This window comes from Rhipicephalus microplus, chromosome 7 (assembly GCF_043290135.1).
Source record: "Rhipicephalus microplus isolate Deutch F79 chromosome 7, USDA_Rmic, whole genome shotgun sequence".
NCBI classification, from domain to species: domain Eukaryota; kingdom Metazoa; phylum Arthropoda; class Arachnida; order Ixodida; family Ixodidae; genus Rhipicephalus; species Rhipicephalus microplus.
Window position 1 is genome coordinate 159,153,152 of NC_134706.1, and position 16,085 is coordinate 159,169,236.

General features: G+C 43.9%; 1 protein-coding gene across 2 annotated transcripts in view; it reads right to left on the bottom strand.

Moving 5' to 3' along the window:
* The window catches only part of LOC119179842 (uncharacterized), a 193,886-nt gene that overhangs the window by 169,408 nt on the left and 8,393 nt on the right, over positions 1–16,085 (bottom strand). For both annotated transcript variants that reach the window (XM_075869874.1, XM_037430960.2), the window contains exon 2: positions 2,595–2,820. In XM_075869874.1, the coding sequence (XP_075725989.1) occupies positions 2,595–2,820 (226 nt within the window). The remainder of the gene's footprint in view (positions 1–2,594; positions 2,821–16,085) is intronic.

Genomic DNA, 16,085 nt, shown 5'->3' on the forward strand with positions numbered 1-16,085 from the left:
ACTGGATTCACACCATTCCGGTTGCCTCACGGCAGAAAGGTCACTACAATGATGGATGCCATGCTTCTGCCAGACAGACACCAGATTAGTGTCAAGACGAACAAATTTATCAAACTGGCAGACGCAGCTCGTAAGCTCGCAGTCGAACGAATGCACAAGCAAGAATGCATCGACTCGTTGCGGTACAACCCTCGTCGTCGCGATGTCTCTTACCAACCCGGAGAACGAGTATGGTTGTGGACTCCCATTCGACAACGGGGCCGGTCGGAAAAGTTGTTACGCCGCTATTTTGGTCCCTGTAGAGTTCTCCGCCGTCTCAGCGAAGTAAACTTTGAGGTTCTTGACGAGGACATGGCTCGTAAATCCCGCCGTTCACAACAGCCACACGTCGTCCATGTTTCGAGAATGAAACCATTTTACCAACGCTGACTATTCGTCAAACTTCCTTGAGTAGACTTACAGTGATTGTGAACACCCCTTGTGTACTGCTTATGGTATGACTTTTCTTTTAATCTGGTAATTATGTTGTGACATCGGGACGATGTTCTTTGGGAAGGGGGGTAATGCCACTAGTACAAGTTCTGAAAGTATTATTTCCATAGATGCTGGCAGGCTTGTATGTGCCGCAGTTCAGAAGAGGACGAAGATGCGCGTGCAGAGAAAAACGATAAAGTCGTATTGCTATTGTTCGAATCAGTTTGAGGTCCTTGTGTGCCATTATCTACAGGTTACAGTTACATTGTAACATGACAATATTGATAGCCACAAAAAACAGGCACGGGAGTACGTAAAACGAGAAGAGTGCAATAATTGTTCTTCACTCATTCAGATCAGGCAGTGTGGTCATCTTGGACAGAAATTAGCACTTCCAGCAAAGCAAAGTAAAGCGTGTCCATGCTGGGGCCTTCTTTATGACCGCTTTCTCCATCTGTCACTGCCGCAGTGTACTTGTCAGGCGGAAGAATGGCTAGAACTGAAGGTACATCTTCAGCAGCGTCCGCAAAATTCAAAAAGTTGAATGTTTGCGGGCGCTTTCATGACTAAAATGAACTGCAGGAAATCTCCTGACTTCACATAAAATAAAAACATGGAAGTACTATGCACCTGTGTGTGTGTCATTACAATACTACGAGCTTCATGGGCAGCGGTGCAGAACACGTCACAAATTGATGAAACGACCACACACCATCTGCCTATTGTCGTATATGTAGGACACCTATGTTCGACACACCGCAAACAAAGAACTTTAGCACCTGCTACTGTCACACAAAATTAACTGCACATGCAATACTGACAAACAATCTACAAAAATATTAGCATCGAGAACAATTTCACTCTATATTACTTACATTTTCTTCTGCGGCATGGGACTCAGCTACGCGCATGCGAAATAACCATTTTGCAACTGCAAGCGTGCGGCTATTTGTCGCCCAGCGATCACCTAGACTTGCATGTGAGGAGAGCAGGACGTCAAACGCACCTTAGGGGGCAATTACAGAAAAAGCGCTCGATTTACACTGACAAGTTTTAGCATCCTAAATGTAGGACACTGAGCAGATATGGGTTAAAATCAGACTGCTTTTAAACCATTATTACCAGGCCGACATCTGAGCACATGGGATCATTCAGATAATGTGCAACAATGTCACTTTACCTAAGCTATATCATAACAGTTCAAACCACTTATCGCCGCTTACACAGATAACCCAACTGCTGAAGCGACAATGCGATTGAAGGCTTGCTAATGTACAAATCACCAAGCGAATCGAGAAGTTCTGCTTCCACAATCAGACGAGTAGTTTCATTTTATATCAAACAACAATTACATTGTTCTTGTACAAAGGCCGGCAACCACATGTATGAATGCAAAGAGAAATAAATTCTTTCAGGCAACTGAGAGAGCTCAGTTACAAGTAGAATAAACTTCCGCTTGGCAAATTAGGTGTCATTTACGGGCACAATATCAAATCATCTCCAACTGTCTAAACCTAGTATACATCACTTAATTCGCACCAGTGCTAAGCGATCTCACATCGGCCTATACCTGAACATCCTAAAAACAGCTTAGTTATACTATACTTCAATAAGGTCATTAATTATTATTAGGACCATGTGTATTAATTATCATAACACACAAAAAAATTTATTCTGCAGCATAGCACAATAAAATTTTCCCTGTTTACATAGGTTTTCATGCAAACTTCAAATATGTTCTCACGTTTAAAGCAAGCGCTTAAACCAAAAACGTGTACGAACAAGAAGGTAACAGCTTGCAGTACACATGGTTGCACCACAATTGTTTTCTCTGTAGTACTGTATGAACAAGAAAATACGTAGCACAGATTATTTATACTGTGGTAATGCTGAATTTTAATACCATGACCAAATCTTTTAAAAATAATGCTGTGATTTAACGTACGCATCTTTACTAATGCCAGCCTTTTTACGATATATCTGAAACAGCAATCTCAAGCACAGTTTCCTTACGCAAGAAGACTGCAATTCCCATCCTAGCTCACATCCTACAGCGCAAATGCACACTGTAGCACATACTTGCAGAAGACTTCTCTTTCAGCAACGCGCAAATGACGTACATGTGTTGTAGTCTGGCTGCTTTCCGAATACAGCAGGGACAAGTCTTCAGACAGGTCAGAGTACTTTCCCGTTCTCCTGGCAATCTCCAGTGAGTTCCGTGGTCTTAGTGGGGTTGAATGCCTCAAGGGTGAGAAGGAGCCAGAGCTCGGCTCTCCGCTCTTGGAGTCGTCGCCTTGAGAATCGCGATACGCTGCGTCGCCTCTGCGCTGATCCAATCGAGATGGCCTGCGCAGACGAAAATAAAACTAAGGAAGGGGCAAGGTGTCTCATTGCTTTCCTCAAGTTCACTGACAATAAACCTGCTCAATTGTACCAGAAGGGAGCATGCATCACGATACTTGCGGTTCTTAAGGGGCCCTGTTGCAGTTTTTCAAATAGCCATGAAATGAGTTCACTGAAGGAACTTATTGCATCATAAATTCACCGCCACGAAAATTAGTAGTATTTGTCCAGCACAAGTGGACATAACAAGATTTGTCGCATGCTGCAACTGCATTCTATCTCCTAGCCGTACAGACGAAAGTGCTGGAAGCTAAGCAGGGAGCGATGGTGCAGAGAAAAAAATATGTCATGTGCGCCTCATGACCTTCAGCACTTCTCAAGGGCGAAACTCCTTAGGGCATGGGTCTGTACATTTTATGGTGTTTGTTGTTGGTGATGTACATAGCCACCGGTGGCACATACCAACTCTAGAGCGGGTATGTGCCACCAGTGGCAGTACTTGTAGTTGATGATGCTTGTATGTGATAAAACTTAAAGATAGTACAAGAATGCACCGTTCATACTCGTTGGTGAATTCAACGTTGATGTCGCAGACACGACCAATAATTGGATTATTCAACATGTGGCTTCTAGATATTACTCAGATGTATATCGTATGACCATAGGAAACCAACAACAATCCAAGAAACATGCATTGACCTAGTATATGAAAATTTTTCACTGCAACCCATACAGGAACCGCTCACCCTTCATTTCCCAGACCATAAAGCCATCATATTGAAGGGACATCACAAGCCATCCATCGTCCTTAAGAGCAAATAAAAGTTGCTTTCTATATATACATACACATACAGTGTTTCTCATAATGTCTTTACAAGATGATCGACTGGGCGAATTACAAGGAAGATTCACAGTTTTACCGATGATTCTCTTTGGAGCTTCGCCCAATTGTCATCATTCACCCCATGGATATGCTGTGATTTTTTTCTCTTTTTTTTTCTCTGAATACAGGGTTTTTCTGTACAATGGTGCACACATGCATGGACAAGTCACAACATTCCGCAGCGGCCACAGTAACAACTTGCCCTGCTATGCTCAAATAAGTCAATGGCCGATACAGTGGCTGCAAGGAGTGACATTTGTCGAGAGAAGAAAAAGCAATTTTTACGCAGCTTTGAGAATTTGTTGCGAATTCGAGACCACATGCTGCCCGAGATTATTTAGTTTGCATGTTCTCAGGAGCCTTTACTAATAATCGGCAGCGTTTTCTGACCACGTTAAACAAGTGTATCAAGGCCCCTTTAAAGAGAACCTGAAACACTTTTTTGAGTAGCCATGGAATTAATTCACTGAAAAAGCGTATTGCCTCACGAACTGAACGCCGCAAAAATATCAAGAATCCGTCCAGTACAAGTGGATTTACAAATATTTGTCACACGCTGCAATCACATTCTCTCTTATCTCGACCCGATGAAATCGCTGGAAGCTAAGCAGGGAGGGATGGCAGGGGCAAACAAAAAACGACACGCTCGCCTCCTCGTGACCTTGAACACTTTTTCCTTTTTATTTTCATTGAATACACGGCTTTTTCAGTGTGATTGCGTGCACATGCGTGGGCAAGCAATGGCCTCTCGCGACGATTTTTGTGACAACCGAGCATGCCATGTTCAAATCAGTCAATGGCTAATAGATGGGTCATCAACGTTTCATTTTTGGGCATATTCCATGATTTGTAGAGGGAAGAAAAAGCAATTTTCAGCTGACTTTGATAATTTATTGCGAATTCCAGGCCGTGTGCTGCGCTATAGCATTTGGCTCGCCTGTCCTCGGAAGCCTCTACTACCGATCGGCAGCGTTTTCTGACCATGCTCAAAAAGTGTTGCAGGGCCGCTTTAACACTTCAGAGCTGTCTGTACGCGTGCCAAATTTACACGTTATTCCTAGCACTCAATGTTCCACTGCACAAAAGAGATTTCATGATATACTGATATGTTTTGATTTTGGTTATTAAATTTATGTTGTAATTATCTTGAAGTCCCTGATGTCCTGTATTTGCAAAACTAGAATCACATCCGAGGCCAGAAATGTGAATAAATTTTCTTTTGATCATGCACACGGGGAGACACTGCGAGCGCCGACAAGTGCAGACGCGCTTCACATCGGCTCCTGCTTTCATGAACAACTTCACAGTGAAAATCAGCACGTGCATTTCTCAGAGTGATATCAGAGGATTCGCCTCGTCATCCAGATTCTCAGAATACCAAATACAAGGTGGGCCAACTGTTTTTCGTCTTTTTACGGCCTTTTCTCGATGCGCACCACACGAGATACTGTTGAGCCTCGCGAAACAGGCCGGTTTCCTCAGGGAGCCGGCACTGTAAACCCAATGGAATCCACTGCATCGGCAGGGGACGCACAGCACACTGATGCTGATTCGAGGACGATGGACGTACAACACGATGATGATGAATCGCCAGCCACTACCGAAAGTGAAGAAGGCTGGCACACCGTCTACTACGGACGTCGTTGAAAGTCCGGACATGAATCGGCCAGGGACGCGGTGCTAACAAGGTAGAACCCGGCTTTGGTAACACGCAAGCCAAAATGCAGGAAAGACGGATGAGCCGCATCGAAAAAGCGAGCAGAATGCCCATGCTGCCGGCAGGAGACTACAAAATTGTCATCCGACCGAGAGGAGGCCTACGCGTAGCTGCACTCGGCCCAACCGATATAACCAGAGGTATACATGAAGCCGCGGCTACACCACCAGAAGTCCAGCACTTCGATGTGATAGGCCTCAACAAAACACAGAACATCATGATAGTGAGCACACCAGACGCTGACTGAGCTGACCAGAACAGAAAAAACAAGAAAATACTTATACGGGGCAAATAATATGAAGTGGCAGCAAATGAAACAGCACCAGAAGAAACAGCCAAGGGTATCATTAAAGGAATCCCACCGGAAGAAACCCCTGGTAGCATTAAGGCGGCCCTTGTCACTAAAAGAAACCACAGCGTCATCACGGCGAAACGACTGGGGAATACTACAACAGTCATTGTGCTCTTCAGTGGAAACAAGGTACCCTCCAGTGTGTGCTATGATGGAGTAACAATACCGTGCACGCTACACCACAAGCAAATTGACTATTGCAAGCAGTGCAACAGACTGGGACATAGAAGTGACGTGTGCCCCAACCCCCAAGATAAACTTTGTGCTGGTTGCGGCATTCACAACCCCAAAGACGACCACAGATGCGACCCTAATTGTCAAATCTGTGGAAAAGACCACGTTACAGCCGATAAAAGCTGCACAGCCAGGTTCAATAAACCTTACATTGTAAAACAGAGACAATGGGCCAGACTACGAGAACATCAAAGGCAAAGCTCATCTCTACCAAGAGGACATCCACGAGAGCGCTCGACATCAAGACCTGAAAAACGACAGCAAACAACATCCCATTCCGGTTCAAGGAACCGCAGCCCTGCAAGCTCCCACCCCAGTTCCAGGTCGGGATCGGCGTCTAAGGGATAAACAAACAAGGTGAGCTGGGCAGATAGAGTACGCGGCTTTCGACCCGAGGGACCTCAGGAGGTTAAAAATAATAACGGTAGCAATAACAATAGTCAAGAGTTAGAGCGGCTTAAAGATGAAAACAGACGAATTAAAGAAATGATAGAACAGATGCAAGCTCAAATAGAACTCCTCACTATGGAACGCGAAAGCGACAAACCCAGAAGCCCTAATGTAACTAATACTGTAATACAGGAGGAAACACCCATAGCCGACGATCGCATGGAGATAACTACCCCTCCATTAAAATGAAAAGCCAAAACGCAGAAAACTACAGATCCCCCAAGCACTAAACAAGTAAGCATCTTGCAACAAACAAGGTTGGATAACATTGAGAAAAAAGTAGACCAGCTATTAACCGTGTTCCAATCTATCCTGGAAACCACCACTAAGACGTCCGTTGATCTTACCGCACTAGCAGCCAGGGTAGAAATGCTGGAACGAGGAGGCAACCCACAAACATCCGCAGACCTTCAGGGTGCAGTTGCGAACGTTCAACAACTGCAGGCACCATATCCCCAGCAGGCTACTCCCACAAAACCATCAATCCCTCTCATCCACCTACCTATTTTCACGCCTCCCACACAAATAATGAACAGCGATGGCGAGGCGTGGTAAAGGACAACTCCGCATATGGCAATAGAACTGTAGATGATTCAGGGCTAAGAAACCTGTCATCCAGCAGTACATTCGACAAGGTAACAAGCCAGATGTTATTTTACTTCAAGAAACGCATGGCCTTGCCACACTACCAGGATACCAGTCAAAAAGTCCCGTGCGTGAAGAGGGAAATAAAGCTCTCACTACACTAGTAAGGAGAGAGATTACGGTCAGAACCCATAATCTAGAATGTGGATACAACCATATAATGACAGAACTTTTATCTAGAAAAACAAAAGAGAGCAGCACATTTATTCTAAACATATATAGCAGTCCGTCAAATCACAGACAGATATTTCACTCCCTATTTAGGCAGGTTGTGATATTAGCTGGCTGCGCCCCGCTCATCATAGCAGGGGACTTCAACGCCGCACACAAGGCATGGGGGTATAGTTTCACCACCCCCAAAGGGAAATGGTTATGGCAGAGCATACAAGATGAACTCTGATACTCTTACTCTGATAACAGACCCACATGCACACACACGCATAGGTACGAGCACCCAGCGAGACACAACACCGGACCTTACAGTAATCGAGAATGCCCCGGGGGCCACATGGCACAACAAATTCGATGACTTGGGAAGTGACCATCGCATACTCGAAACACACGTACCATTCACCGATAGCGACAGGATTACGACCACGCGTAACGCGAAACGTCTAGTTAACTGGGATAAATTTCGGGAGATCAGAAAAACGATTACCGAACATCCTGACGATACCCAGCAATGGTGCGAGAGCATAATAGACACCGTCAGGAAAGCCACACAGGTAGTAGAAATAGATATCCCTGTTGAGCGAATCGAAAACAGATTAATCCACTTGTGGTGAACTAAAGAAGCGTTACAACACAAATGGCGGATGCAAAGACCCAATTGAACAATCCGGAAAAAGATAGCACAGCTCAACAAAGACATTGAAAGTCACTGCAAGCAGCTGTGCGAGCAACAATGGGCGGAGATATGTAAGGACATGGGCACCCATATTGGAACATCTCAAACGTGGAAGTTGCTAAGGTTTCTTTTAGATCCCAAAACTGAACAGAGACACACTATCCGTCGTCTCACACACGAATACGAAGGAAACGAACAGCTAATGAGAGATCTACAAAACATCTACATGCCCAACTCGCCGACACTACAACATAACTATACAAGTGAAGCCAACCCCAACATGGACAAAAACTTTGAGGTAGCAGAGATTAGAGCGGTGCTCCACAAATTAAATGTAAAATCAGCACCGGGACCCGATGGAGTCACCAACTGAGCATTACGTAACCTGGACAATGAATCCATAGAATATTTATCTGGATATATAAACAAATGTTGGACCGAAGGGCGATTCCTGACGCGTGGAAAGAGGCTAGAACAATCCTTATAAAAAAGCCTGGAAAGCCAATCAACAAAGTAAATCTCCAACCCATCCCATTAACGTCATGCATAGCAAAAGTAATGGAACATGCATTTCTAAATAGAGCCAACAACTATCTTGAGGATGGTGAATACTACCCACACACGATGATAAGCTTCCGTCGTCACCTAGCCATCCAAGGCGCCATGCTACAGATTAAACACCAAATCATAGACTACCCCACAAGATCCACACGAGCCATACACGGTCTGGATCTCAAGAAAGCATTTAACAATGCAGCTCATGAAACAATTCTCAGCCGCATATCGAGCTTAAACATGGGTAAGCGAGCCTATAATTACGTCAGAAACTTCTTATCCAACAGGAAAACAAGGCTCAGCTTAGGAGGCCTTACATTTGATCTCCAAGAATTGGGCTGCAGAAGCACTCCACAGGGCTACGTAATATCCCCACTGCTCTTTAATCTAATCATGACTGTACTGCCGAAAGAGTTGAATAAAATCCCGGGAATATATCACTCTATCTATGCGGATGACATCGCAATATGGGTCAGTGATGGCAGCGACGGCTACATAGAACAGAGACTCCAAGAAGCAATAGGAAGAGTTGAGCGATACTTGGAAGGCACAGGACTCACATGCTCCCCGGAGAAATCAGAACTTCTCTACAGGCCAGCAATCAGAGGCAGACCACCCAAGTCAAAAGAAAACAAGTGGCAATATGAGGAAATTAGGATTCATACAATGGAGGGCACAGCTATACCGACAGTTCCAAAAATACGGGTACTGGGATTAGTCATCGAGGCTAACGGTGCCAACGGCGAGACTATACGCAGACTAAATGCCAAAGTCGTGAATGCGATGCGACCGATTCACAGGGTCACGAATAAACACTGAGGTATGAAAGAAGCCCACGTAATTCGTCTAATCCAGGCCTTCGTCATAAGTCACATAACGTATGTAGCAGCATACCACAACTGGCAAAAAGCTGAAACTAACAAAATAAATGCACTCATCCGGAAGGTCCACAAACAAGCGATAGGAATACCTGAGTATGCTAGCACAGACCTTTTTCTTCAGCTAGGACTACACAATACGCTTGAAGAGATTATAGAAGCTCAGCGGATATCCCAGCTTGAAAGGCTCACTAAAACTAAAGCGGGAAGAAATATAATGAGTAGATTAGGAATCGTGTACCATGCACAACATGGTGCCAAACATGACATCCCCAATACAATCAGCGCTAAGATCGTCTCTAACCCGATACCGAAAAACATGAATCCCATTATCAACACGGACCGCAGAAAACACCGAGCAAAAGCACTGCTCAAAGCACACGGCGCGAACAGTAAATCCCTTTTTTGTAGATGCTAACCCATACCCTTAACGAAAGGCTCACACTGCTGTCGTGATTGACACGTCCGGCATTTGTATTAATGCGTGCTCTGTCATAACAAACAATATAGATGAGGCTGAGGAGGTAGCCATAGCCATGGCTATCACCTCCAACAAACACTCATTCATACTGAGCGATTCGCAAGTAGCAATCAGAAATTTTACGCAAGGACGGATTTCACAGCAAGCCCTCAGAATCCTCGTTAATAACCAAGAACTACGCAAAGTAGATGAACCCAAATACCTCGCATGGTTTCCGGCGTACAGAGAGATTGATACACCCAATCCTAACGAGCTGGCTCATGAGTTGTCGCGAGAATTAACCCGCTGTGCAACCCGACCACACCGCTCGGTGATCATCCCTGGCGCCGCTGACGTACCACACAAAGACCGATTTACAAGCTACACAGAATACATGCAACACTACAGTAAAGAAGCAAGGCGTGTCTTTCCCGCACCTCATCCAATTCTAAACAGGCAAGAAGCATCAGAATACCGACAGCTACAGACGAACTGCTACCCGAACCCTGTGCACCTTCACAGAAGCTACCCACGTTTATACCCGGACAATAAATGTAAGCTATGTGTAACAGAAAAGGCGTCTTACAAACATATATTATGGGAATGCCCCAACTTAACAAGTTCTCGTGAGGTTCTCCAGGAGCAGTGGCGGCTTGTGCTGCTCAGCTCGGAAGTTCAAGACTAAAAATGGGCTATCCAGCAGGCCAAGAAGGCTGTACAGAGACAAGGTCTCCCGGTACCTCCTTGTGCGGTCTAGCCTGAACCACAAACATGCCGGATACGAAAATAAAGTTTATTCATCATCATGCACATTGTGGGAAACGAATATTGCATTTTCTCATAAGAAGCAGCATGTTGAACTACTCATAGAATATGGTGGTGCCTTCATATATGTAGCAATACACAGGAAAGTAAAGTAACACACTTATTATGCAGGAGGTTCATTTTACCAAATCATCATATCTAGCTCCTTTTAAGACACTACTAGTTGACACAACTAGCAAGACAAGTTCAATATAAAATTGTTTACACCGTGCCTGAAAGGCACGGTGTAAACAACAACAGAAGCAACAAATCATCGGTTCTAACGAAGGTGATAGATAGTAGCACCAAATATAAACATAAATGCAAGTTTATAACAAATATATAGATGCCAGTAATTCATTTTTGGGTCAGGTGCAATTGCCTTTTGGTGAGGTACGAGTGTGTAATAAAAGCAGCCTACTGAGGGACATGCAGACACACATGTGATGTGTCATGCATTACAAGCGTAATGTAGACAAAAGAGCAGCTGTACTATCAGCGTCAAATGAAACCCGAAAGGCGGCAAGCCATTGCGATAGTGTTGTGCGTGCCGTCTAGTTATCACCATTGACAGGCGCGCGAATTCTGTTCAGCAGCTTTGCGCATATATGCATGCCTGTTCGTAGTGATAAGTGGACAGCGCGCACTATACCATCGCGAAGGCTTGCCGCTATTCAGGTTTCATTTGACGCCGATAGTACATTTTTCGAACGTCTTCAAAATTAACTAGAGTTAACTGTCGTGACATCTGGGAGTTAGGCGAATCATAATGCACTGTATTTGGGCTTGTATTGCTCCCAATTTAGCGTGTCCTTATCCCAGGCATGCATACACAAATACATGGCTGAGAACAGGAGTAAAAAAAAGCCACTTAATTGTGGCTTGACAATGCTCCCTTCCCCCACGTGTGCATCTGTATGCACAGAACGAAAAGAAACATGCTAATGGCATTTCAAAAAGAACCCTGAAAAAATACAGAAGTAATAGAGAAACACTCTGCACATTGAAATGGACAAAGCCACTAATGCACTAGAGAATTCCTCAGGATGCATTCAATGCAATTAAGTTAAACATACACACACAAATGAAATATAGGGGCAGACAATGCTCACACTAAGAAAATGAGTTCCGAATGAGAAAGTTCATGAATGGAGATGCAACCAAACTCATTAAGCACAAAAGGCAAGGTATATAGTTCAAGATTTTCAAAGCCAGAGTTAGTGGGGGAGGCACAGACAATGCTCATGGTGCCTTGTAGGGTCGTAGAAAATGTTAGTGTGGAGGTTAGAGACCTTCAGATAGGAGTAATATGCAGTTTTCAATCTGATTTAATCATAATCATCATCAGCCTGACTACGTCGACTGAAGGACAAAGGCCTCTTTTATGTTCCGCCAGTTAACTCGGTCCTGTGCTTGCTGCTGCCAATTTATACCCGCAAACTTCTTAATCTCATCTGCCCACCTAACCTTCTGTCTCTCCCTAACCCGCTTGCCTTCTCTGGGAATCCAGTTAGTTACCCTTAATGACCAGTGGTTATCCCGTCTACGCGCTACATGCCCGGCCCATGTCCATTTCTTCTTTTTGATTTCAACTATGATATCCTTAACCCCCGTTTGTTCCCTAATCTACTCTGCTCTCTTCTTGTCTCTTAAGGTTACACCTACCATTTTTCTTTCCATTGCTCGCTGCGTCGTCCTCAATTTGAGCTGAACCTTCTCAGTAAGTATCCAGGTTTCTGCTCCGTAGCTAAGTACAAGCAAGATACAGCTGTTATATACCTTCCTCTTGAGGGATAGTGGCAATCTACCTGTCATAATTTGAGAGTGCTTGCCGAATGTGCTCCACCCCATTCTTATTCTTCTAGTTACTTCAATCTGGATGGGAGACTCTAATGCAAAGGTAGGGAAGAAGCAGGCTGGAGACCAGGCAGTAGGAGATTATGGCATGGGTACTAGAAATGCCAGAGGAAAGCTACTAGTACAATTCGCAGAACACAATAATTTACGGATTTTGAATACCTTCTACCGAAAAAAGGAAACCTTAAGTGGTCATGGAGGAGCGCTAATGGCGAAAATAAGAACAAAATAGACTTTATAATGAGTGCACACCCAGGCATCGTGCAGGATGTGGAAGTGGTTGGCAAGATACGATGCAGTGACCGTAGAATGATATGGTCTCGAATTCGCCTTGACTTGAAGAAGAAACGACAGAAACTGATACGCAAGAAGCCAATCAATGAGCTAGCACTGAGAGGGAAAGTACAGGCATTCAGAGTCTCGCTTCAGAACAGGTACACGGCTCTTATTGAGAAAACCAACCTTAGCGTAGATACAACGAATGATAATCTGACGAGTATCATTACGGAGTGCGCAGTGGAAGTCGGAGGCACAGTAGTTATACAGGACACTGGCAAGCTTTCTTAGGAAACGAAGAATCTCATCAAGAAGCGTCAAAGCTAGAAAGTCTCAAGTACAATAGACAAAATAGAACTGGCAGAGCTTTCGAAGTTGATTTATAAGCGTAAAATATCCGATGTAAGAAGGTATAACATGGAGAGAATTGAACATGCTCTGAAAAATGAAGGAAGCACTTGGGATAGGCAAAAATTGGATGTATGCACTAAGGGACAAAGAAGGCAAACTAGTACGATGGATAGGATAGTTAAAATAGCGGAGGAGTTTTACAGGGATCTGTACAGTAACCGGGACAGCCACGACCTTGATACTTTAAGAACTAGAAGTAACCCAGATGACACCCCGCCAGTAATGATAGAAGTCGGAAACGCCTTGGAGAGCATGCAAAGAGGCAAAGCTGCTGGTGAGGATCAGGTAACATCAGATCTGCTGAAAGATGGAGGACAGATTGTGTTAGAAAAACTCGCCACCCTGTTTAGGAGGTGTCTCCTGACGGGAAGAGTACCAAAGTCTTGGAAGAATGCTAGCATCATCTTTATATATAAGAAAGGAGATGACAAGGACTTGAGGAATTACAGGCCGATCAGCTTGATCTCCGTAGTATACAAGCTATTTACAAAGGTAATTGCTAACAGAGCAAAGAAAACATTAGAATTCAATCAACTAAAGGAACAAGCAACTAAAGGAACAAACATTAGAATTCAATCAACTAAAGGAACAAGCAGGATTTCGAGCAGGCTACTCAACAATCAACCACATTCATACTATCAATCAGGTAATAGAGAAATGCTCAGAATACAGCTAAACTCTATACATAGCCTTCATTGATTACGAGAAGGTGTTTGATTCAGTCGAAATATCAGCAGTCATGCAGACACTGCGGAATCAGGGCGTCGATGAAGCATATATAAACATCCTGGAAGAAATCTACAGGGGATCAACTGCTACCATAGTGCTTCATAAAGAAAGCAACAGAATACCAACCAAGAAGGGTTTAAGGCAGGGGATACAATCTCCCCAATGCTATTTACCGCGTGCTTACAGGAGGTTTTCAGGGTCCCACTCTGGACATAACTACGCGATTTCAGTACGCCTTATATGACACTCATCGAGATTTTATAATCAAAATCCATTTTTCATACAGAAACAGACGAGCTGTGCTGTTTTCGTCCAGTTTATTCTTGTGTCTTGTTTCTAGGCATCGTTTCATGTTTTCCACTATTCAATTATGAGAAACACCGTGGTGGAGATTTCTGAAAATTAGGACCCCTACCAGCTCTTTCACCTTTGACAGGCATGATGATGTTTGATGATGATTTTTGATGTTTTGTGGTGCAAGGGCCATTTGATGGCCAAGGAGCGCCAGTTCATGGGACGAGAGATGTGAACAATCATTGTGATTAGCGGCTGTATAAGGGCCTTAAAATTCCTTACCCTAAGGTTAATAAAAACATAGAAGTAATGAAATCATGATGATGATGTTTGATGTTTTGTGGCGCAAGGGCCATTTCATGGCCAAAGAGCGCCAGCTCATGTTACAAGAGACATGGACAATGTTTGTGATAAGTGGCTGTATATGGGCCATAAAATTACTCTCTCTAAGGCGAGTAAAAACAGAAGTAATAAAAACATGACCACACCGTGAAAAGTATGTGGTGTTAATGGATAATAAAAGTTTATGATAATAAAAACGATGATGGACATGTATGGCATTAGCACAAATGCCTCCATCATTCACACTCTTGCGTCCAAAGGCCGTGAGGTAAGTGCTTTGTTGAGTGTAGCCACCACAGCGGAGACCTCTCTCTCTGGAAAGGACGTGCTACGGAATGCCCGGGTATATAATATGAAAAGTATGAGCCTCTCTTAAAAACGCTAACAATGATTTATGTGTAAAAAGTGGTTCCCTAACGACGAACATCGCAGGGTGAAGGGGTATCAGCTGTCGGTAGGGTAATAAAAAGTGTTGTCTTAGAGTGTCTAATTCTTTGCACTGGATAAGAATGTGAAGTACGGTGAGTGCTTCTCCACATCTTTCACACAAAGGTTGATCGCCACCAGATAAAAGAAATGAATGTGTAGTGTATGTATGTCCAGTTCTTAACCTTGTGAGTATTACTTCTGTGTGGCGTGATTTTTATACTGGCAGCCAATGACAAAGTTGCAGCTTGATGACATGCAGATTATTACCTGCGTGTCTGTCCCATGTGCTCTGCCAATAATCCCTGAACTTTCGTTTTAGACAGGCTTTCAAGTCGAGTGCAGGATCTGGTATCTATGTATTGCTAGCCGTTTTGTTGGCAGATTGAGGTAGCTGGTCCACCAGAACGTTGCCTTGTATTACACGGTGTCCTGGCACCCAGCAGACAACATGCTGCTTGGATGAGTAGTCTGTGCATAAGAGCGAATAGAGCGAGACAAGGACAGGGTTCTTGTTCTATTTAAGAGTTTTCAGAGCTTTTACTACACTGAGGGAACCTGTATATATTATTCCCTTGTGTAATTTTATTTGTTTAATGTGTTTAACAGCCGCAAGTATCGCATAGGCTTCGCCGACAGCTGCGTACGAGACAGAAGTGTTGGACTTTGAAGCATCCGTAAAGAACTCAGGACATGTGTATTTATGTTGTAGTCCCAAGAAATATGTCTGAATATGTGCAATTGGCACGTGCTTCGCAACCTCTAAGAAAGAGCCAAGCTGGACGTTATCAACGTAAGTACAATAGAACATAGTGCGGGGGATGGACAGGTGCAAGGAATTCATTTTGATAATGAAAAGTGTACAACTAAGTACACCACCTTGTGGCACTCCTGCTTTTTGAACAAATGTTTTGGAAAAAACGCTGCCCAATCGGACATGGAATGTCTGGTTTGACAAGTAACTTTCAATTTTAGTAAGCATTCTGCCACGCATGCCAAGGTGGGATAGGTCTCTTAATATTCCAAAGTGCCATGTTGTATCATAAGCCTTTTTGATATCAAGAAACACAGAGAGAAAATATTGTTTACGGACGAAAGCGTCTCTGAT